The sequence below is a fragment of the Leptonychotes weddellii genome, chromosome 6, assembly GCF_054177405.1.
Source record: "Leptonychotes weddellii isolate Sample4059 chromosome 6, ASM5417740v2, whole genome shotgun sequence".
In the NCBI taxonomy this organism is placed as follows: Eukaryota; Metazoa; Chordata; class Mammalia; order Carnivora; family Phocidae; genus Leptonychotes; species Leptonychotes weddellii.
Window position 1 is genome coordinate 98,568,899 of NC_138374.1, and position 22,811 is coordinate 98,591,709.

A 22,811-nucleotide genomic window follows, 5' to 3' on the forward strand; every position below is an offset into this window, starting at 1 on the left:
TGTTCTTTGTGTTGTCTCATGAAAGGGCTGGAGGCATTGCCTAGGCTGTGTCATTTTGTACAAGCTTTTATTCTCTCTGGGCCTCAGTTTCCTCTCCTGTAACAAAAGAGGAACATGCTAGAGTTGTGCTTCTCAAATGTGGCTGCTTATTTGAATCATTTGATGAGGTTTGGAAAAACACTGATGCAGGCCCCCCCGCCCCCAGACCATTCAAGTCTGAATTTCTGCGGTAGGATCAGGGCAAGTGACATATTTTAAAAACTTCCCAAGGGGCACAACTGTGCTGCCAGGCTTGAGAACTTTGGATGAGATGTTCTCTGGAGTGCCTGCCCCATCTGACAGTAGTATGCCCTTCATGGGGGTGACCATATCCGGAGAACATTCACGAATCGTAACTCTGCACGATTGATGTTTCCTGGACCCTCTGCCTAAGCTCAGATCTTTTTGGAGTGGCCTAAAAAGAAAAAATCTACTTCTTCTCAGAAGCTCATTGTATTTCACCCTACTGTATAGTGTGCCCAAAGGTGTTCACTGAGAATGTGGTCTCTGGCAGAAGACAGGTATAGGAATGACCAAATTGTTAAGGGATGGCAACAAGAGGGCTGGCTTTGCGGGGGCACGTACCGGAGCTTCTCACGAAGGGACTGCGTGCACCAGGTGCGGAGACAGCCGCAGCCCAGGGCTTCCTGCCCGTGTACAGATGCTGCCCCGTGGCTAAGGGAGCTGCATATATCAAGGCTTCTAAGTGCATCTTGCCAAGCTCCGGCCACTCAGGATTCCTTCCTGCAGTATGTGTTTTGGTGTGTTGCCCGGCCTTGCTTTTAGGCATTCTGTTTCATACTGGTGCAGAGCTTCTAATCATCTCTGGGTATTGAATTTCTGATGCTACTTTTAATGGCTTTGGATTTTTGCTTCTTTTGTTTCTCAATTTGCATAAACAGTGCCGCCTTTGTCCTGTGGTCTTGACTCAGCTTCAAAGCCTCGTCTGGGCATCAAAGACACACTGGATCCTCATTTCTTAGGCATTAGATTGCAGCAGCGCCAGCAGGTGCCTGAAGGTTCAGCCCCACTTCTGGGCCGGTCTTCTGTCTCCCAAAGAAGAATAGATTCTGCCAAGCTGCTTCAATAATGGTGCTGAATCTTAATAGCTTTTCCTGAGGCCTGTGCCAATCCTGGTGAACTGAAGGAGAAGTGCTGGCATTTGAAGAGGAAAGGATAGTAACTCACCAAGATTGACTGGACTCCCCTTCCCCATGAAAGTCAGATTATTAAGGGTCCCTCCAGGGAACATGGAAGCCCCAGCTCACTGGTCAGTCTTCGCTGATGTTGGCACGGTAAAGGCCAAACCTTTACTTTCCCGTGCATCTTATCAAAATAAAGACAGTAATTGGACTCTCAGCTATCCGTGATGGGATTATCTGTATGTTGGATATCCTGAGGCCAGCTTTTGATAGCAGGTCAGTGTGGTACAATCCACCAGCACACCCATGAGCTGCGTCTCTCTCTGTGCCGCCCAAGAGTTCTGTGTTTAGACAACAGAGAGTAATTCGTATCTCAGCTCAGAAAATAAGTTGGAAGGTATTCTGGCACATTCAACACAGGGCATTTCAGTAGCAGTTGTATCTGGCCTCTTCGCTGTTTGCTCTTTTGGGCCCTCTGTGCCCTGCTCTGCCATATTTTCAGATTTTCTTGAATTCTTCGTCTTGCCTTGGTCTCTTCATCTATACAATAAGTGCTGGATAGCTTGATCTTGAAAAGCTTTTCTAGCCACAGCATGCTCAGTATTTGTAGTTCTACCACTGATACCACGTAAAATGAAGTAACTTCCTCTGTTGCCGAATTATTGGGGATGCCACTTGGGCCTTCATCTCTTTATTTGTACTTATATTTCACTTATTCAGTAGTTTTGACTTATCCATGCCTCATATCCTTGGTGCACAGACTAATGGTTCATCGCTACATGAAATTATAAAATTAAAAAAAAAATGTTTGCCCTTTGTGATGGCTAATTTTATATGTCAACTTGGCTGGGCCAGGGTGCCCGGATAGGTGGTCAGACGTTATTCTGGATGTTTCCAAGAGGCTGTTTTTAGATGAGATTTATGTTTAAATCAGTGAACTTTGTGTAAAAGTTGCTTTTCAGTTGCCTTCCATAATGTGGGTGGACCTCATCCAATCAGCTGAAGGTACGACTAGAACAAAAGACTGACTACCTCGACCAAGAAGGAATTTTGCTTGCTATTAAACTGACTTTGGACTTGAACTGCAACGTCATCTCCTCCCTGAATCTCCAGCCTGCTGGCCCACCACACGGACTTTGAACTTGCCAATCTCCACAATTGCTGGGAATTGTGAGCCAATTCCTTAAAATCTCTCTCATGAGAGCATTGACTAATATAACCTTTAATTTGAAAGAAAATACCATCTCTTTATGAACAACAGCCAAAATAAAGGCTGTGATGAGAAGGAAAGGAACCCAGAAAATTATGTCAGAAGAGATCATTCCTAATCTGAAGACTGGGAAAATCAGTGCCGTGGATGCTTGGGGTGGAGTATTTGTGGTACGAGTATCCATATAGCAAATGGTTCATTAAACTTGACTTTCCTCATGCCTGCAAAAACAAGTAAGTGTAAGTCTGCCCTAGAAGGCCCCCTGGGTTTTGGAAAAGGCAAAAATGGGAGTTTGACGTTTGCCGTCGTGATGGGAAACAATATATGTTTATTTTTGCAGAAGCTTCTGGCCAGCCTCCGAATCTGTGTGTTTTACTCCATCTGTCATGTGAGGAAAGTAACTTGCATGAACAATTTGGACATTGGGAGAACCTGCCGGTTGGAGGCCAAGTTTCACCAGGCTCCTGGATTATTGCACGGAAGTGTTAGCTCTTCCCCAGGGAGAGGCTTTACAGCACAGTGGTGTCCTTATATGGTAGAGATGCTGAAGATTGGTCTGAATTGATGCCTTGAGAGGCCAGGAAAATGAGTGCCCAGGGAAAGGCGCCTGTAATGTGAAGCTGGGTGGGGCCATGTCCTTCCCTGCCGCTGCTAGAGTGTAGGGGCCCCAGAATAAGTGAGGGGAGTGGACACAGGGGAGACGGAATCCCTTGTCTCCTGATTTTGAATGTATGTGCTACAGAAAGATAAAACCAAGAAGGCAACAATTTTTTTTTCCCAAAGAGCCTTCCCATTGGTGATTCTTTGACTTAACATTCTTGGGGTTCAGTTTCTAAAATCGAACTCTTTTCGGAGCTGTAACCAGCAAATAAAAAAGCAAAGCCTTCCACTGGATCAGAATTATCTTAATAAAGCGCAGCTCTTTGGCTGCCTCTGTCATCTCTCTCTCTGATTTTGGCTACTAGCTAGCTGCCTTGGTTCCCTACAATCCAGCGCCAGATGTCTTGAGCCTCTGAAGTAGACACGTCTCTCCTAGGATGCCTTAGTTAACACTGGGGCTCAGGCCTGGTAGCATAAAATGCCCTAATGAGCTTTTCTTCTGGTATAACAGTAAATGTACTTTTAAGGGACAGAGGGTCAAACAATTTCTGCCCTGAAGTCAGGTGGATTTTGAAGCTTTTCCTCTCCTCTATGTAATAAGGTATCTGAGATTTGGTGGCTTCCACTGATCTGTATATCAGCCGTCAAGTTTTAGAAAATAAATTGCACTGACATTCTGTAGCTTGAACTAGAAAGCAAATAGTTTCCCTAAAGGAACACTTGATCTTTTGCATGTCCAAGGAGCAGAAGATAAATAAACCATAGTCTGGGTTTCGCCTTCTGAAACCATTTCTCTGTAGCAGATTTTTGGAGTTCTCATTCTAATTAAACCTCACCGCTTTTACTCCTACTCTTACTCATGTGGTGAATTTCGTTCTATTTTCTCTTTTCCAGTTCTTTCCTTTTTATTTTTTCAAAGAGGCATTTTTCTAGGTAAGTTTTTGTTAATTTATTGATGGATTGCTCTTGTTTATTTATGGGTAGAGTTGGCGGTACTAGAAACCCAGGTATCTTATCTGAAATAATTAGGAGAAGCTCTTCTTCATATCACCCTGTAAAAAAATGATTAGGACTTTACAGAATCCAGACAGGTTTATTCTTGTTTTGAGCAACTTTAAAAAAATATTGTTTGCCTTCCTTGGCCTTTGATCCCTGAAAAGACCAAGGTTACACATGGCTACAGTCTATAGTTAATTTCACCCTGGGTGGTAAAATAATACACTATGGTTTCCAGACCCCTGGACAATCAGCTCTTAACCAGTGAGCTCATTTTTGGTAGAAGAATCGCATATGTCATTGTCTCAGAAGAGACATGGGCTGCAGGATCCTGTCTGGGGACCTGCTTCCAAAGATTTGTTTGAACTCTTCCCAGCTTAATTTGAACTTGGCCTTCCTCTTGCTTTTATATTTCAAAGAGCTTGAGTGCTGCACATCCACAACTAAATAGACAGTAAAACAAAAACCCAGTAACCTGTTGTGAAACGAAAAGTGAGAGGGACAACAGTTGTTATTTTATGATTCTTTTCATTTAATTCTGTCACTGAGAAGAAATTCATATTTTCTTCAGGCTCCATAGAAAAGTAGAAAACTGTGATTGTGTCTTTAAAAGTATTTTTAAAATTGAAGTCTTAAGTAAAAATGAGGTGCATATCCATGAGGTGCATGGATATTTTCTTGCCTTACCTTAAAAGCCTGCTTTTTTTTTTAAGATTTTATTTTTTTGAGAGAGAGAGTGAGAGAGAGAATGAGCAGGAGTGGGGAGGAGGGGCAGAAGGAGAGAGAGAAGCAGAATCCCTGCTGAGCAGGGAGCCCAATGTGGGACTTGATCCCAGGACTCTGAGCTGAAGGCAGATGCTTAACCGACTGGGCCACCCAGGCACTCCTAAAGGCCTGTTTTTTTTTAATAGTAAACTGTAATCAGCAGGATGGTAACCAAGCTCCATGATGGCCCCAAATGATCCTTGCCTCCTGGTGGTCAACCCTTCAGTAGTCTTCTCCCATGCTGAACCATGTGACCAAAAGTATAGATGGCAGTGAGTGTGTGACTTTCAAGGACCAATCATAAAAGGCGTTGCCTTTTCTGCCATGGTCTCATGGATTGCTTGCTCCATGCCATGAGGACTCTGAAGGAGTCCCAAGGAGAAGCCCATGTGAGGAGGAGCTAAGCCAGCACCACCTTGCTGCCATATAAGTGATCTACCTAGGAAGTGGATCTTCCAGCCCAGTCGGGCTTTCAGATGACATCTAAGTAGGAGCTCCTGAGAGACTCCAAGCAAGAATGTCATAAACTCCTGACCCACACAGTCTAAGAACACAATGAACATCGTTGTTGAAAGTGCTGGGTGTGCAGATAGAGACCCTGCTCCTATGGAGCTTGTGTTGTACTGGGGGACGGTGATGATAAACAAGTACATAAAGAAGTAAGATGATTTCAAAAGATAGGTGTTAAGGAGAAAGTAAAACAGGGTAATGGGGTATATGTGAAGACTTGGATAGGAGAGTACTTCATATATAAGGTGGTGAGAAGGGCTTTTGGGGAAGGTGATATTTGAGCTGAGTTCTGAATAATGGGGAGCTACCTTGTCAAGATGGTGGAGAGGAGAGAAAGGGAACAAGTCAGGTTTCTTTCTTTTTTTTAAAGGATTTTATTTATTTGTTGGACAGAGAGAGAGACAGCGAGAGAGGGGACACAAGCAGGGGGAGTGGGAGAGGGAGAAACAGGCTTCCCTAAGAGCAGGGAGCCCGATGTGGGGCTCGATCCCAGGACCCTGGGATCATGACCTGAGCCGAAGGCAGATGGTTAACGACTGAGCCACCCATGTGGCTTTTCTAAGAAAAGATTTCACTTGTTGAAGGAGAGCCAAGAAGGCTGGTATAGCTAGTCTATTTTGGACAGATGTCCGTTTTGCCTTCTGAATGACGCTCCATTCTTCTTTGAGCTTCTTCTTGGGGGAAATATGGTCAGTTTACAATATCATCAACAAACGTAGAACATGTTTTTATTTTAATTCTTATGGATCCATTTAACTACACAGCTGAAGTGCCACTAATTAGTGGAAATGAGTATTATTTGTACTACTAGCCTTTGAGTGTTGTCAAAGGTCTGTAAATTAAAATGTCAGCAAATTCCTTACTTTAGCATCCTCTGCATCCTAATTTCGCAGTGGAATGTTCTCAAAAGACTTTTTGTCCCCTCTGTTGTCATCAGTGGAAATACCATCCACTAACAGGATTCAGGGGGCCAGTACTCATAAAAAATTAAAGTGCTTTACATGAAAATAACAAAATAAAACTAAACAAAACATGCAATTCTTACAATAAATGAGGACATTTTACACAGCCATCCAAAGAGTCTAAAAAACAAGTGAGTGCTGGACATCATCAGATCTGCATTCATCTCTTACAGCATAGGTTCGGGGTGTTGAAAGGACCTGCTAACATTACATCACTGAGTTTTAGGTGAATTATTTGCTGTACTTTGATTTGTTTTCTTTAGGCATGAAGCAAAAATTTGCAAAAATGTAGATCAATGTTCTAGATCTCACTCTCCATCTTTCCACAGAAATCATTTGAACACAGTCCACTTTTGATATCCCTGGTCCCTTAGTTGACATCATAATACATCTCATCTTGATTAAAAAGAACATTTCTCAGATTGGCTCTGGGCTAAACAAAGCAATTTGTTTTGGGTTTGCTTCAGTTTACACTTAATTTCTGAGTTTCAACTGTGGGATGTTAAGCCCTTAACAACTCTTCGGTCAGTTTCAATTGTTGGAGGCTTTGACTTCTTTATCTCATAAGTCAGGAATGAGATCACCAAACATAAAGAATGGGAATTAAAAACAGTCTGCTTTGGTTGAATATTTATTTTCTTTTTAATCTCCTACTTTGTCAATTAATGTAACCGAAAACTTTGTGAGGCCCAAGTACAAACGGTACTGATTACTGATTTAAAAAGAAAAGCCCCATAAACCAATATTCAAGTTATGTTTCCTGCATAAATCCATTAGTTCTGTCCTGGGGAAAAGTCTCAATGAGTAATTATTTCAGACCAGTGAGCTCATAGTTGTCTGCTTGGCAACGCTCAGCTCTGGTTTCTTCATGAAAAATAAGATAACTGCCAGGATTTTTTTGTCTCATACCTGAGCCCTCACAAATGCTGCTTTTCACCCCTTATGATTTAGATTCTTTAGGTCAGTGACATTTTCTCCACCTTCATATGGTGCAACTGAAAAGCGAGTTGATACTGAGAAGCCACAAATTAGAATAGAGAGAAATGACTCATTTATTTTCAAAGGGAGGGGCATATTCACAGGGACTATAAGAAAGGATCCTAGTCGTTCAAATTCAAGTGTTCACATTCAAGATGTTTCAAAAACTAATCTCTAATAAAATAATAATTGTAATCTGGTTTGCTTTAAGCAGATGTATGGTTCCACAATGATCTCTATTTTTTAAAAGCTTCCCCTGCTCCCCTACTTTTGGCATTTTTACTGCTTGCAACTGGCAGAAAATATTTCTTTTCTCAATTTATTCTGATTCCTGCTGTCTGGAGCATCTTCCAGAATACTAATTTATGACTTTGAAAGATCACATATTTATTTTTGTAAGGGCCTCCATGTCAAATTTGGCTCTAAAATATCTTAGGTCTTCTCACTTAAATATTTTTGTGTGTGTAATTCCACGTATATTTTAGCAAACATCTACAGTTTTAAGGTACGGCAAAGAATGTGTGTAGTCTGAAAAAGGTTGGTACTATTCCTTGATTTTATTAGCAATAAAAAGATTCCTATGAATGAAATCATTGTTAAGATTTGTTTTCCCTTTTGTTTACTTTGCTTCTCAAGGTATTTTTGAAACCTTGATTTCTGGGAATGGAAACTTTATATGCTTCCTGGGGAAGGCAATGTAACACACCATTTAGAATAATTAATACTAGAAAAGATATATCCTTCTTCCCCTTATAATACAATAGTGGGACAAATCACCCAACCCCCAGGTCAGACGTAGTGAGATGGGAAGGAGGGGTGTTCAGTTTGTATGAGTTAAATCTCTCAAAATACGATTTTTTAAAAACTTATTTTTAAGTAATCTCTACCCCCAGCGTGGGGCTCGAACTCACAACCCCGAGATCAAGAATCACAGGCTCCACCAACTGAGCCAGCCAGGCGCCCCTCAACATATTATTTTTAAAAGTAGTTTCATTGTTTCCAGATACACTTGGTAATTTGGGATAATGCTCTTTCTATCCCTGGAGAATCATTTTTAATTAATACATGACAGTTGTGTCTGCTTAATGTCTTTATTGTTGGTATATGAATGATTTTTCTAAAGAGTTGATTATATTCTATAGTACTCTGCACTCTAATACCCTTCACTTAATAATGAGAGCTAATGTTTATTGGATATTTACTGTGTACCAAGTATTACCACAGCACTTTTCATGAATAAATTCATGTAGAGATCACAACAACTGCATTAGACACCTATTGTTACTTGCAGCCTCATCTGACCAAGGGAAAATAAAGTCCAGACAAATTAAGATTTTTCATCTGATCAATGGCAGAGCCCCGACCTGACCCAGGCCCAGATGCAGGTTGACTGTGGAGCTAATGAAGCTTGAACTCCAGTCCCCCTGCTAGGGGGCCCATTGCAATGTATTCAACAGCTGTTTTGGTAAAACGTGCAAAAGGAAAACAGTTTATCATCAATTGGTTAAGACCACTCAGCCAGTTTCCCCTCCAACACACTTGCCCTTATTTTGAGTGGCGTTGGGTGCTCCTGGGATCTGGTTAAGGGGAAGCTGACTTGGGGATACATTTAGTTTGGGGTTAGGGGAATAATGTGGTTCGGAGTCACTTCCACATATATATTTTCTTGCCCTTATGGTCTACTTGACACACAGGTGAAGAACCAAAGGCTCTATTGTGCCGCTGGTATCAGAAGGAAGTGAGGTTTGGAGGAGAAACAATGATTGAAACTTGTCTCTAGAAACTACTTCCCATCATCAGACGTGAACACTTCTTAAAGAATGATTTAGTTCTCATTAGCTGCTGGGCAAAACTAGACTTCTCTTCTGTCAGAAACATTTGTGATAATGCAGTGAATAGATTTGAATATAATTGGAAACCTATGGGACACTCCTTTTTTTCTTTTTCACATGATATAGACTATATCAGAATCGCTGTGTCTGAAGGGCGCAGTAGCGTGCCTGAGGACACACATGGTTCTGCAGGGCAGCGAGCTCGCATTGTGTTCCAGCAGACCTAATGCATCTGGATCAAAGTCTGGCCATTCCAGTTGAAATGGCACACAAAAATGTCACGCAGGTAGTGAAATGGCTTGAGAGTTTTCTAAACTATTAATAATAAAAAGCAAATTGCAATCAATTTTGGTTGAGGAAAAACCAAATTATATTTGTATTCTCTCTATATGAAGAGCTGTAGTAAAATAATTGTCCTATGAAGAGGTATGATTTACATATAGAGAGTGTGTAAACAAAAATCTAAGAAGGCATATTTATAGAAGTATGTCAGGTAGTTAATTAATAAAATATTTTTCTGAATTTTGGACATTCATGGCATTTCTTAGCTCTTAAAAAATTTTCATAAATAGTTAATTATAACTATACCTTAATTGCTAATTATATTTATATAATAATTTATATTTATTTATATTTAATTATATTTTAATAATTATAATTAGTTACAAAATAATTTATTAATTTGTTATAATTATTTGGATTGTTATTTTTATTATAAATAAATATTTGATAAAATATTTAATATTCAATATAAATAAATATTACATAAAATTTAATACTTAATTTTACATTTGGAACTTCAGATTCCTTTTTTTTTTTTTTAAAGATTTTATTTATTTATTTGACAGAGAGAGAGGCAGCGAGAGAGGGAACACAAGCAGAGGGAGTGGGAGAGGGAGAAGCAGGCCTCCCGCAGAGCAGGGAGCCCAACGCAGGGCTCCATCCCAGAACCCTGGGATCACGACCTGAGCCGAAGGCAGATGCTTAACGACTGAGCCACCCAGGCACCCCTCCTTTTTTTTTTTTTTTAAGTAAATTCTACCCCCAGCGTGGCGTTCAAACTCACGACCCTCAGATTAAGAGTCGCATGCTATACCGACTGAGCCAGGCAAGCACCCACCCCTATATTTTTTTTCTTAAAATGAGTTCCCCCCAAGTTATATAAGCTTCAGGTCCCACAAAAGTTTGATATAACCCTGTCTAAGTCCTTAGATTTCAAACCCAACTCCTGCCCTCCTGCAGCACCCAGCCACTGGGATGGTACATAGTCCCTTTAAAACCTTGTTTTTTCTTTTGATTGTCTCACAAACCAGCTGTTCTTTCAATTAAAGTTTCATGGTAGTGCTTTCTGAATTAATGAAGTTTATCCTTATTTAACATTTAAAAAAATAGCATCCCCAAATTTGTAGTTATAAATAGCATTTTAACACCCGGACTCATTTCCCACAATAAAATGCTTTGAAAACATTCTGTACAGCTGCTTTGCCACACTGGAGGGCAGTTCTTAGCACAACACACCTGCCCCAGGCTGGCTATGTAATCCCCTCCTGGATCTTTGCTTTAATTCAGTGAATGATATAAATTTTAGTGACTGATAATTTATAATCAGTGGAAATTTTTAAACCATTTTGACTCAGATAAATTTAGTAATTAAAGGTCACTTAGTCCATAAAAAAACCTGTTTTGTCATAATTTATTAACTTTGTATAGCCTCAGAAGCCACCATGTACCTATAAATAATGCTCCATGACAGTTTGAGGCTTGGAATAAAAATTCATTTTCGTAACATCACCTTTGACATTTTATGTTTTTCAGCATATTCCCTAGAGTTAACAGTGACTGTCAAGAAATTATAGTGAGTTAGAATTTCCAATATGCCTGAATTCCACACATCTCTCTGATGTCCACAGCTGGGACTTTAGGAGCTCTTCGTAGTTTCACGCATATAACCTTTTATTTAATTTACCAAATCCTCCTCTACACCTCTCAGGAGGTGCCCTGTGATCTCTGGCTTGTCACCTGCTACAGAAACATCCCTTCTTCTGATCAGCCACGTGGTTCCCTCTGCAGCTTCTTTTTTTTTTTTTAAGATTTTATTTATTTATTTGTTGGAGAGAGAGTGAGCAGGGGGAGCAGCAGAGGGAGAGGGAGAAGCAGGCTCCTTGCTCAGCAGGGACTCGATCCCAGGGCACTGGGATCATGACCTGAGCCGAAGGCAGACGCTTAACCGACTGAGCCACCCAGGCGTCCCCCCTCTGCAGCTTCTTTCCTAATCTGCCATGTAATGACTTCATGACCCAGGGCCAGGGATCTGCCACACGGATCTCCGAACCAGGAATGTTCCATATGGACCTCTGCAGGGAAAGTGAGCAAAGAGTCTGCGTTTCACCAAATTAGAAGTCATGCAAATACATGGAGGTATTTTTTTAATTACTATTATTCATTCACCAAAGATATCAAGAATCTTTCCAATGGCAGGCACCAAGCTCTTAGAAAGTGAGAAAATACTGCCTTTCTCTCCCCTCTGGCAGCTCAGCATCACAAAAAAAAGCATAGTGGGTTCAGGAACAAGGCACCATTCTGAGAGCTCCACGGGGCATTGAGACAAGGCTGGAGGAGTTGGCTATGGCTCTGCTGTAAGAGCCATACAGAAAAGTGACTGGATTACATGTACATTTACCCTACATCTACATAGAATTTCCCCTTTATAATGGGTCTTCAGTTCTCACTCTGCCATGCCCTCTGCAATCTTTGTCCTCTTTGACACCTCACTGATCATTCTACTTGCTACCAAAGCCCTCTTTGGTCATCAGTTCCTTCTAACCTGGACCAATTGCAGATACCCTAGATGCCTTTGTCTTTTTGTTCCACCCATCTAGAAAATGCCCAATCCCAGGTCAGCCCTCCTGCAGTCTCTACATTGGGGCACTGTGCACCCCCCATCCCTCGACACACACTCATGCTAACTCTGCCACACAGGTTGAGCTCTCTGCCTTCAGGTGGCCCCTCAGCTGCCTAGGGATCCTCTGTTTCCCCAGTTTTTCTGGTTCTCTTCTCCACTTTTCTAAGGCTACTTACTTCATCATCTCCACTGCCATTTTCAGCAGATCACCTTGCTTCTGAATTCATCAAGAATAGGGAAGCCACTCGATGACAATTATTTCCATTTCCTTGCCTCCTCTAATCTTGTTTTTTTTAAGTTATGTTCAGTTAGCCAACAGTTAGTTTTTGATGTAGTGTTCAACGATTCATTAATTGCATATAACACCCAGTGCTCATCACAACACGTGCCCTCCTTAATACCCATCACCCGGTTTCCCCATCCCTCCACTCCCCTCCCTTCTGTAACCCTCAGTTTGTTTCCTGGAGTCCAGAGTTTGTCTCCCTTTCTGATTTCTCCATGGTTTGTTTCCCTTTCTGATTTCTCCATGGTTTGTTTCCCTTTCTGATTTCTTCATGGTTTGTCTCCCTTTCTGATTTCTTCCCACTCAGTTTTCCCTCCCTTCCCCTGTAGTCCCCCACGCTATTCCTTATGTTCCACATATGAGTGAAACCATATGATAATTGTCTTTCTCTGCTTGACTTATTTCACTTAGCATAATCCTGTTTTGATGGAAGAGAGATTCCCTCTTGTCTAAAGTCAACTTCTCAATTTCTACCCTGGATCCCATCCTCTTGCTTGAGTCTCTCCTCCCAGTAGCTTTTGCCTCATCTTCTTCCCTTTAACTCAGCATTAATTTGACAGATGTTTATCACTTGTCATGTGTTAGACCTGAGGATACTAGAGTACTGGCCCTCAAGGACTTAGAGTTAAGCTTTCTGAGAGAATGGTCTACATTGGCCACTTTTACATTCTCTCTTGACATTCATTCCTCTTCTGGTTTCCACAGTCGGCACTCCATGGAAAATTTCCTTGCCAAGATGACCAGCAATCCCTGTCATTCAATCCAGTAGCACTTTGACAACCTATCTACAGCGATCTTTCTGTTGCATTTAATCATGTGGACCACACTTTACTTTTCTACAACAGTGTCTTCAGTCGGATCCGTAATTCCTCTCTCTTAATTTTCTTTTTGTTGCCTTCTTTTTGACTTACTTCTTTCTCTTTGCATGTTTCTTAAAAAGTGGTGTTCCCCAGGGATCTAGATGTGACGCTCTCAATGAACAACCTCACTGGTCTTGTCCATTCCTGTAGCTTCAGTTACCACATATGTGCCCGGATTCCTGATTCTTTATTCTATCCCTGATCGTTTCTCCTGAACTCTAGACCTAGCACTCTCCTTGACATCTTCATGTGGATGGTCCATAGACTCCTCTAGTTTGTAAGTCTCACGCTGAACTCACTGCCTTCTCATCTCTTTTCTCAGTCAGCTCCAGATCCCGTGTTCCCATCACCGAGCACCCATTTGCCCAAAATGGAAACATAGAGCTTTCATCACCATTCACATAAAGTTATTACTTAAATTCTCTCAGTCTTTCTTCCTAATCCTCTAGTTTTTTGCTTTTCTCTGTCCTGTCCGTCACTTCCTTAGTTCAAGTCACCATCATCTCCCGTGTCCTAATGGATTGCTCTGCCCTCACTTTCAACCCCCTAAACATCCATTACCCACACTGAAGATGACATGATCTTTCTCTAGATAAAATCTGGCCATGCTACTCCCAAACCTTCAGTGGCTTTGGAGGGTAAAATCTGTATATCTTGAAATGGCATTCAAGGCCCCTCAAGATAGGGGGATTCTGATAGCTTCTCCAGCCCCATTCTTCCCCATTCCTCCCTAATGCCCCAGGGTGTAATCACATGGAACAGCCTTCCAGGAGACCACAACTCTTCCTGGCCTCTAGGTCTTTGTAAATGCCCTTTGCTAGATCCAGTTTGCCTCTCTCCACTGTTACTTGCCTATTTGTCAAGGGTTGTAACAGATCTTACTCTAATAGGTCCTCCCAGGGACTGAAATCTGGGCAAGACCTCATTTGTGTGGTCTCATGCATCTCCCAGAGCATTCTTGTAACAGTTTTTGATTACCTGTATGCTTTTTGTATCTGCCCCCTAGGTTCAGTGTCTTGAGAACAGGGCTTGTCCTGACACTTCTTATTGTATCTCAGGATTCTGGCATTGAGGTACCTAGTAGGAAGGGACCTAATTAATATTTGAGAAAGGGTAGATAAGGTATTTTAATAGATTCTTACATCAATACCCATTTCATTTATATTTAAAGATACAACTAAGGTCCCCAAAGACAACCAATAGTTTCCTCCCAGTTTCTCAGGGGCCTATCTGGTTACAAAGTTAGGACCCAAACTGAGAACTTAATGCTTTTCTTTCCAGAAGCAGGGGAATTGGAATTCTCTTCTGTGGGATCCTTTCCCTTATTTTGTTTATTTGATAATGAGAATAGATGCATTTTGAAGAGCACTGTGAGGATACATTTCACATTTATTAGAATCCCACATCCTCACTGAAAACCTATATTTCTTTATCACGATACCAAGTTCAACAAACACAAACTGGTTCATTATTTCAAAGAATGAGCCACATTCATTATGAAAATTAAATTATGAAAATTAAATTCAATCTTTTTTTTCTCCCTCTTAAGAAAAAGGATTTTGAAATGTGACCCACTGTTGTGTTTTCATTTGGTTTTAGTGGAAAACAGTTTTTTCCTCCAATAATCCTAGATGCTGCGGGATACCACACACACAGTTTGATTCAGATTTAGTGACTGCCAAAACCTCTGATTAAGGAGCTTCTTTTTTTTTTTTTTCTGATTAGAAGTTTCTGTACTCTGTATTTGCAGATAACCTTTTACAGTGTTTTTAAAATATTTATAAATACATTTGCATAACAATGCTTGTAAGGATAGTGGATTAAAAAATCATTTGCACTCACCATCCTAAAGAAGGAGGAAGCAGAAATGCTGTAGGGCTTTGGACACCCGGTGGGCTGGCCGAAGCAGACATCTTGGGAAATCTCTACTCTCTTTCTTCCTTTTGCTGTTCTATTTTAATTTCTTCTTTTTGGGGTAGAAGAGTCTGAGAAATGCATTCTCAGCAGGCATGAGGAAGGACAAAGAAATACCATTCTTTTCCATCTTTTTCCTTATATTCTTCTTGGAGATAACAATATTATGAATTATAATAAAGTATTTTATAATAAAAGCCAGTGCAAGGGCAGAGAATTTGTATGATTTGCATTTCCTGCCAAACCATACTGGGTCACATTTATTATGGTTTATATAACAGTTTGGGAACATATTAATCAATAGATCAGACTTTGGCCCACTTGTGCCTCACATAGAGATTTTATACATAGGGTTGACACACTCTAAATGTGAGACAAGACAGATGGTGGAGAGAACCGCATAATGCTCGTAACTACATAATTACATTGAGAGCAAAAGGGAAGTTGAAGATTGTGACACCTCGGCCCCTGACCATATATCAAATATCATGACAGCTGATTGGAACAAATTGGTTTTGCACATACTGGCTGGCCCCTTTAATAAGAATTAGTAGTAGAGATGAAGGCTGCTTGGGTTTCTGGGTAGCAGATAGTAGCAAAGAGGAGAAAGGACTTCAGCAGACAGGTTTGAAAATAACTGGAAGTTGGCATGACTCTAGAATGAGCTGGAAAGAGACAGGAGATTGTGAATAGCAAAATGATTGTCAGTCCACTATCTCTTTCTGGATAATTTCTCTTTCCCAGTTAAATCATCAGAGAGCTATGTTGGAGAAAGGATACAGAAATGAAGGCTTGACTGGTCCAGATTCCTGCTTTCATTAAATCAGCTCCCAAAACAAACCATGTGGCCGGCACTTGCATAACTAACACTCACTTAGAAGTGTTCACACTGTCTGGTGTGTTCAACTCGAGGTCAGGACATGCACTAAAGAGGGAGATGAAATATGAATGTTATTGTCCTGGCCAGGTTTTGAATTGTTCCTTGAAAAGGCTCAACAACCCTTGGATTTCCAGTAGCTTCCACAATAGTTGCTGCCATGGGTAATCATATGTCAAGTGATGGCTTTCTCCCAACTCACAGCCCTTCGCTGAGCTGCTGTGTGGTGCCACCAAAAATTAAAAACAGACCTTCCTTCCCACTAGCCTGTTGTATTTGCTTATGCTGGCTGTAAGGCACCATCAGCTCCCTGCTCGGTGGCTGTGATCCCTCTCCGGGGAGCTGATGATCATTTGTTTCGGTTGCCCAAAATCTGGCCAGGAGTGCCACTGTGACAGGTGGCCAGTACTTTTGGAGCAAAGGCTGACTCAAGTCCAGAGGAATCTTATAGTTCTTTCCTCCATGAGTTGGTCAAAAGCAGGGCATTTGGCAACTTTAGGCTCAGGTTTTTAGTTGCTCTGCAATTTCCTTTCTGTCCTTACAATAATTACTGTTCTGATGAACTACAGAACATGAGTAAGAGTGGAATTAATATAAGTTATGTTCAAAAATTAGGGAGAGGAGTCATATTTTAAAATACCATGGTATGAGGTGTCTGGGTGGCTTAGTCGGTTAAGCGTCTGACTCTTGATTTTAGCTCATGTCATGATTTCAGAGTTGTGAGATCGAGCCCTAAGTTAGGCTTTGCACTGGGCGTGGAACCTTGTTTAAGATTCTCTCTCTCCCTCTCCCTTTGGCCCTCCCTGCTCCATCTCTAAAAATAATAATGATAATAATAATAAATAAAATACCACAGTAATGACAAATTTTAAATGTAAGCCAAAATCTTTTTTTGTTTTTAACTTTCTCTGTCTCTGTTGACTTCTTGGCTTATCACTATCAGTGTTCTGGATGTTCAATGATTTGAAAAAATAGTGTCGTCTCCAGTCAACTATATGAATATAATTCCCGAGATGATCTACTTGTAACTTCCTTTGAAAATCCAAAAGAAGCAAAGGGGCACCCGGGTGGCTCTGTTGGTTAAATGTCCAACTCTTGATTTTGGCTCAGGTCATGATCTCATGGGTTGTGAGATTGAGCCCTGCATCAGGCTCCATGCTTAGCAAGGAGTCTGCCTGATAAATAAATCTTTAAAAAATAAAATGAAGTAAAATCCAAAAGAAGCACAAAGACTTATGTCTAGAGGAAGGAATAGAGATTAATATGAAGGGCAGAGTATAAAACAAGTATATAAAATTTGAAGAAATGCCATTTACAACCCAGCATTATGAAGCTTCTGGAATAATTGGCCAAATGTAATGCATATGTCTGAGAAAGACAAAAATAAGAATCATACATCGGTTAATTTACTGATACCTCACCTATTTCCAAAAAGGATTTGCAGGGAATTATGTTAATTATGAAAATGTCAGTCTCTTAATAAAATGTAATTTGAAAAATGCTGCAACAGAGGGAAATTTTATTGATCTTAATTCTCATTTAATGAATCATGTTTAATGTTGACAAATTCCTCTCTGATCTTGGCTTCTTCATTCAGGTTCATTTCTCAAGATCTGGAGATTAATGTGTTGGAACTCCTAACAGCAGGGTTTGCAACTTTACTTGCCTATAGCTCTTATTAGATTTTTTTCTCTCAGCTTAAGAATAGAGTTCTCTTTAATTGTACTATAACCTTATAAATATAGACAAAAAATTTCATGTGAATTTTCTATTTTTTACTTTTTATTTTGAAATAATTTGAAACATTATGGGAAAGTTATAAGAATAATACAAAGAACTCTCATATACCAACATTTTGTTATATCTGCTTTATCATTCTCTCTCTGTGTGTATACGTATTTTTATATTTTATACCATTTGAGATTGCCTACCTCCTTTACCTCGAAATACTTGTGTATTTTTCCTAGGAACAAGAATATTTTCTTATATATCTGCAGTTTAGTTATCAAATGCAGGAAATTTAACATCATACAATTCTTTAATCTGTGATCTACATTTCAATTTCATGGATTGGTCCACTCATGTCTTTCATAGAATTTTCTGTCTTTTTAAAAAAATTTTAGAACATGATTATTTATTGCATTTAGCCATTCTCTTAGCCCCCTTTAATCTGAATAAATATTTAATTTCAGCCTTTCTTTTTCTTTCATATCTTTGACGTTTAAAAATATATATAGGCCAGTAATTTACAAAATGTTTCCCCCTTTAGTTTCTCTGATGTTTCCTCATGATTAGCTTCTTCTGGCCATGCATTTTGGGTTGCGGTACTGCATAAGTCATGTGTCTTCACTATCTATCTGGAGGCTGATGACTGCTCCTTTCTGGGATGTTACTTTTGATCTTTTGGTTGACAGGTTTCCAATTTCTTCATTTATAGTAGTATTTTCCTTTTTAAATTAATAAGTAAGTTGTCTTCTTGGATTTTAAGTCCCTGGTGAGCATGAAGCATTCTGTGTTCCCCCAGTGTACCTCCAGCGCTGAGCATGAGACCTGGCGATAGTGGGTCTAGAATGTTTGTTGGTAAAATGTATATGAGCGTGTATTTCTACCAGTCATTCTGAGAGATTTTTTTTTTTTTAAGATAAAGGGGCTAACTTTTGGTAAAGGAAAGATTAAAGAAGAATATCAGGGTAGGGCTCTTTTCAAAATATTTGTTGGAGGGCCCTAGGTTTCACCTGAGGAACCCGGGAGTCTGTGGCCAATGTAAACCAGTTTCACAGAACTCCACACCAAATGGAGCTGTGGTCTTGAATCTCAGAGAAGCCACAATTCCCAGGAAACGTGCCCCTGGTTCTAACTCTTCTTCAAAGAATGACAACATACAAGGAAGGAATGACATGTTAATAAGAAAAGACGTGATTTGTTGCAAGTATAAAATATCATTAAAAAATTATTGTTGAGTATGCTGATAATGTTAAAATATGGTGCTTTCATCAAATCTAAGATATGCCATCACTTCATGTATTATGGAGAAAGAAAAAGCTGCAAGCCAAACTATTACATAATTTTTCTTATCCCCTAAAATTTTTATGTTAGGATTACTCAAAGAGCTCTTTTAGAGTTACTTATACATAAATGTTTGTCTCTTGTGAACACATAAAAAGAAAAATATAAGAGGCGCCTGGGTGGCTCAGTCGTTAAGCGTCTGCCTTCGGCTCAGGTCATATTCCCAGGGTCCTGGGATAGAGCCCCACATTGGGCTCCCCGCTCCGCGGGAAGCCTGCTTCTCCCTCTCCCACTCCCCCTGCTTGTGTTCCCTCTCTCGCTGTGTCTCTCTCTGTCAAATAAATAAATAAAATCTTAAAAAAAAAAAAAAAAGAAAAATATAAGAGGAAAAACATAAGAGAAACAAATACAAATATGAGAGAATCACTTTTGTCTTGGAGTTATGGCAGTCTGTGTGTTCACACGTGCTATTATTCTCTGTGCCATCAGGAGTTTGGGGCTGCAACTTTGCAGAAAATGTGCTCTGCTTTTGGTTACAAGATTTTCTTCCAAGCCACATACACCTGGCCTGCTCATTTTAATGCTGCCTCTGTCGATCTTACCAGAATATGTTAAGATCCAGGACTCACGGGGCGCCTGGGTGGCTCAGTCGTTAAGCATCTGCCTTCCGCTCATGTCATGATCCCAGGGTCCTGGGATCGAGCCCCGTGTCGGGCTCCCTGCTCCGCGGAGAGACTGCTTCTCCCTCTCTTACTCCCCCTGCTTGTGTTCCCTCTCTCGCTGTGTCTCTCTCTGTCAAATAAATAAATAAAATCTTTAAAAAAAGGATCCGGGACTCACATTTCTTCCCGAATGGTCCCCAGAAGTGCTTTGAGGAATAGTAGTCAGCCAATCATAAAGTCAGAACGAACAGCCACATTCACTCGTCATGGGTAGGTACGCAGTTGTGACTGTTGTTCGGTATAGACGGACTAGCCGGCAGATTCCAGCTGTTGTAAGATGCGGGGGAGAAACAGAGTTTTAGAATCGATGAGGTGCAACTTGTGGATCATGATTTTAAAAGTAACTTGCTGGACGTCTGGGTGGCTCAGTTGGTTGAGCGACTGCCTTCGGCTCTGGTCATGGTCCTGGAGTCCCTGGATCGAGTCCCGCATCGGGAGCAGGGAGCCGGCTTCTGCCTCTGACCCTCCCCCCTCTCATGTGCTCTCTCTCTCTCATTCTCTCTGTCTCAAATAAATAAATAAAAAAAATCTTTAAAAAAAAAAAGTAACTTGCAGAACTAAAACAATAATAATCATGCAAAGCGTGCGGATGTGAAATCAGGCATAGGCCCTCTTACACTTTTTTCTCAGTAGTGTAAATTTTTCCCCTCTGGAGGATGGTTTAACAATGTGCATAAATAGCCTTGATTGTGTTGGTGTCTTTTGCCCTCATCATAATCTTATTTTTTGAGCTCTAGTCTAAGACAATAACAAGAGATGCAGTTAAAGATTTATGAGCCAAATATTCATTCCATCATTATTTTTAAAAAATGTAAAACTGGAAACAAACGTTCAACATATGGGAACGGAATAAAGTAATGTTTTTAGAGAATATTTAACAAAATGAACAAGTGTCCCCTAAAAGATACAGAACTGTACATATAGTATGTTCCCAATTTTGTTTAACCGTATGTTAGAAGGGTAGAGACAGATAGCAGGATAGGGAAAGAAACTGGTGCCAACCTGGTTTCTTTTCAATAACTCAGACAGCATGGGAAGGCCTTCCTCCTCTTATATGCCCCAAACCCTTCCCAAGTTCCTCTGATGGCAGCAACAGATTACAGTCACCACTGGCTCCTTTGGCTTTCTCTTATGCAGTGACTTTCTCATCCATCCATAACTTGTGGTTTCTTCCTCAAACATGTTGTAGTGGAGGCTGCACTTGGCCCATGGTTGTCTACTGTCACTTGCTGGGGATTCAGGTATGGCTGGACTCATCTGGAGAACTTGTGAGATAAGTGTCTTAGTCAGCTTGCGTTGTCATAACAAATTACCACAGACTGGGTGGCTTCAACAACAAACATTTATTTCTGTGTTTGGAAGCCTTGGAGTCTGTGAAGTCCAAGATCAAGGCTCCAGGAGACTCTGTGTCTGATGAGGACCTGTTTCCTGGCTTGTAGATGGCTCATTGTATCTTCAGATGGCAGAGAGCAGATAGCAGGAACAAGCTCTTATGTCTTTTCTTACAAGAGAAAAGAAGGCTCCACCCTCATGAGCTGATTACCTCCTGGGGATCCCAGCTCCCAATACTATCACACTGGGGGTTAGAATGTCAACATATGAATTTGGGGATGGAGGGGACACAGACATTCAGTCCATGATAACAGGCCTGACGGAGGAGAGGTCCGATGATTTACACCAGGGCTGAGGAGTCTCCTGGGAAGTAACTCAAGTTATAACAGCACCCAGGGACCAGATCTGCATGGCACGCAGGGGCTGGGTGGGGTGGAGGTGGTGAGGCACAGTGTGGGTGGGATGTGCAGGAGGCTGAGAAAACTTCCAGAAGAAAAGTTATTATATCAAACTTGTTCCAGGCAAGAGGGGCAGTTGGGGGGCAATTCTGAGTATAACTAGGTGGCTCTTTTTCAAATCTGTAGTCAGCCCAGATCCCAGAGACCTGTCTAGGCCTCAGAGACCACATTCTATAATGCACTGGAGAAGAAGCAGCACCACTTTGGAGCCCACTCACCAGGAATATCCCCACTCCTGGTCATCCTACCACCGACGAAGGAGCGCAATGGTAGGGGTGTGATTAAGCACCTAGGAGAGATTAAGACAAGCAGCTCACATGAGGTGATGGGGTCAGGTCAGGGGGACCTCAGCAGGAACTGGAGGTCCTGTGTGAGAAGGTGAAGGATAAAGTAGGGCAATTTGGACACTTGACACTTATTGATGGGTTTATGTCCATAGACTGGGGAAGCCTGGAGAAGTTTGGGGATTCCTTGCTATTCATTCATTCATTCATTCATTCATTCATCAGCAAATGTTTCTGGAGCCCTTGCTCTGTGCTACTCTGCATTGGGTTATTGGTCTGTCCTGGTTACAGTTAGCCGAGGGCAAACAGGCACCTGCTGAGCATTTTTGCAGCAACTTTGCTCCAACATTCCATCAGTTAAGAACTTCAATTGCTCTGCTTTATGATTTCTATTCATATTTCCTGGTACTGTTTGGAATAAATTCTCCGAGTTACTAGTTACATCCCACTTTCTCCATTAACTTTACAGTTTAGTAAAGTGGATAGGTAAGGGTTTTCTTTTTCTGTCATTACCAGATTTCAGGACACTTGTATGAATTCCAAGATGCATGCTTTCCTGTAATAAGTGGGGGAGAGTGACTGACAACCTTCCCCAGAGACGAGATTCTCTTCTGAATGCCAATGCCTGCCTTGGCATGACTGGATAGGGGTTGAAGACTCTGGCTAGCTTACTGTTTTGAAGATGTAAAGAGAAAGTTGTATTCAACATGCACCTTAATCTATTTTAAAATAATGTCATTTTAAATCCTGGGCACCAAGTTAAATGATGGTAATTTTTTAAATTAATAATTTATTGTGGAAAAGAAAATACTGATGAATGTGTTATGTTGAAATACTATAGTTGCTAAAGTTGGTAACATGTTATCTAATTTTAAAAGCTTAGAATATTATCTTCATCTTCCTTTTTTTTTAATTCAATTTTTTAACATATAATGTATTATTAGTTTCAGAAGTAGAGGTCAGTGATTCATCAGTCTTGTATAACACCCAGTGCTCGTTACATCACGTGCCCTCCTTAATGTCCATCATCCAGCTACCCATCCCCCCACCCACCTCCCCTCCAGCAACCCTCAGTTTGTTTCCCATGATTAAGAGTCTCTTGGGGCACCTGGGTGCCTCAGTCGTTAAGCGTCTGCCTT

General features: G+C 40.8%; 2 protein-coding genes across 3 annotated transcripts in view; one reads left to right on the top strand and one right to left on the bottom strand.

Annotated features, from left to right (window-relative positions):
* The window catches only part of COLGALT2 (collagen beta(1-O)galactosyltransferase 2), a 101,876-nt gene that overhangs the window by 12,378 nt on the left and 66,687 nt on the right, over positions 1-22,811 (top strand). The gene's annotated exons all lie outside the window — the stretch shown is intronic.
* The window catches only part of RGL1 (ral guanine nucleotide dissociation stimulator like 1), a 329,410-nt gene continuing 317,604 nt past the window's right edge, over positions 11,006-22,811 (bottom strand). The window contains exon 17 of the mRNA XM_081824740.1: positions 11,006-11,053. Coding sequence (XP_081680866.1) covers positions 11,021-11,053 — 33 coding nt within the window. The 3' untranslated portion in view covers positions 11,006-11,020. The remainder of the gene's footprint in view (positions 11,054-22,811) is intronic.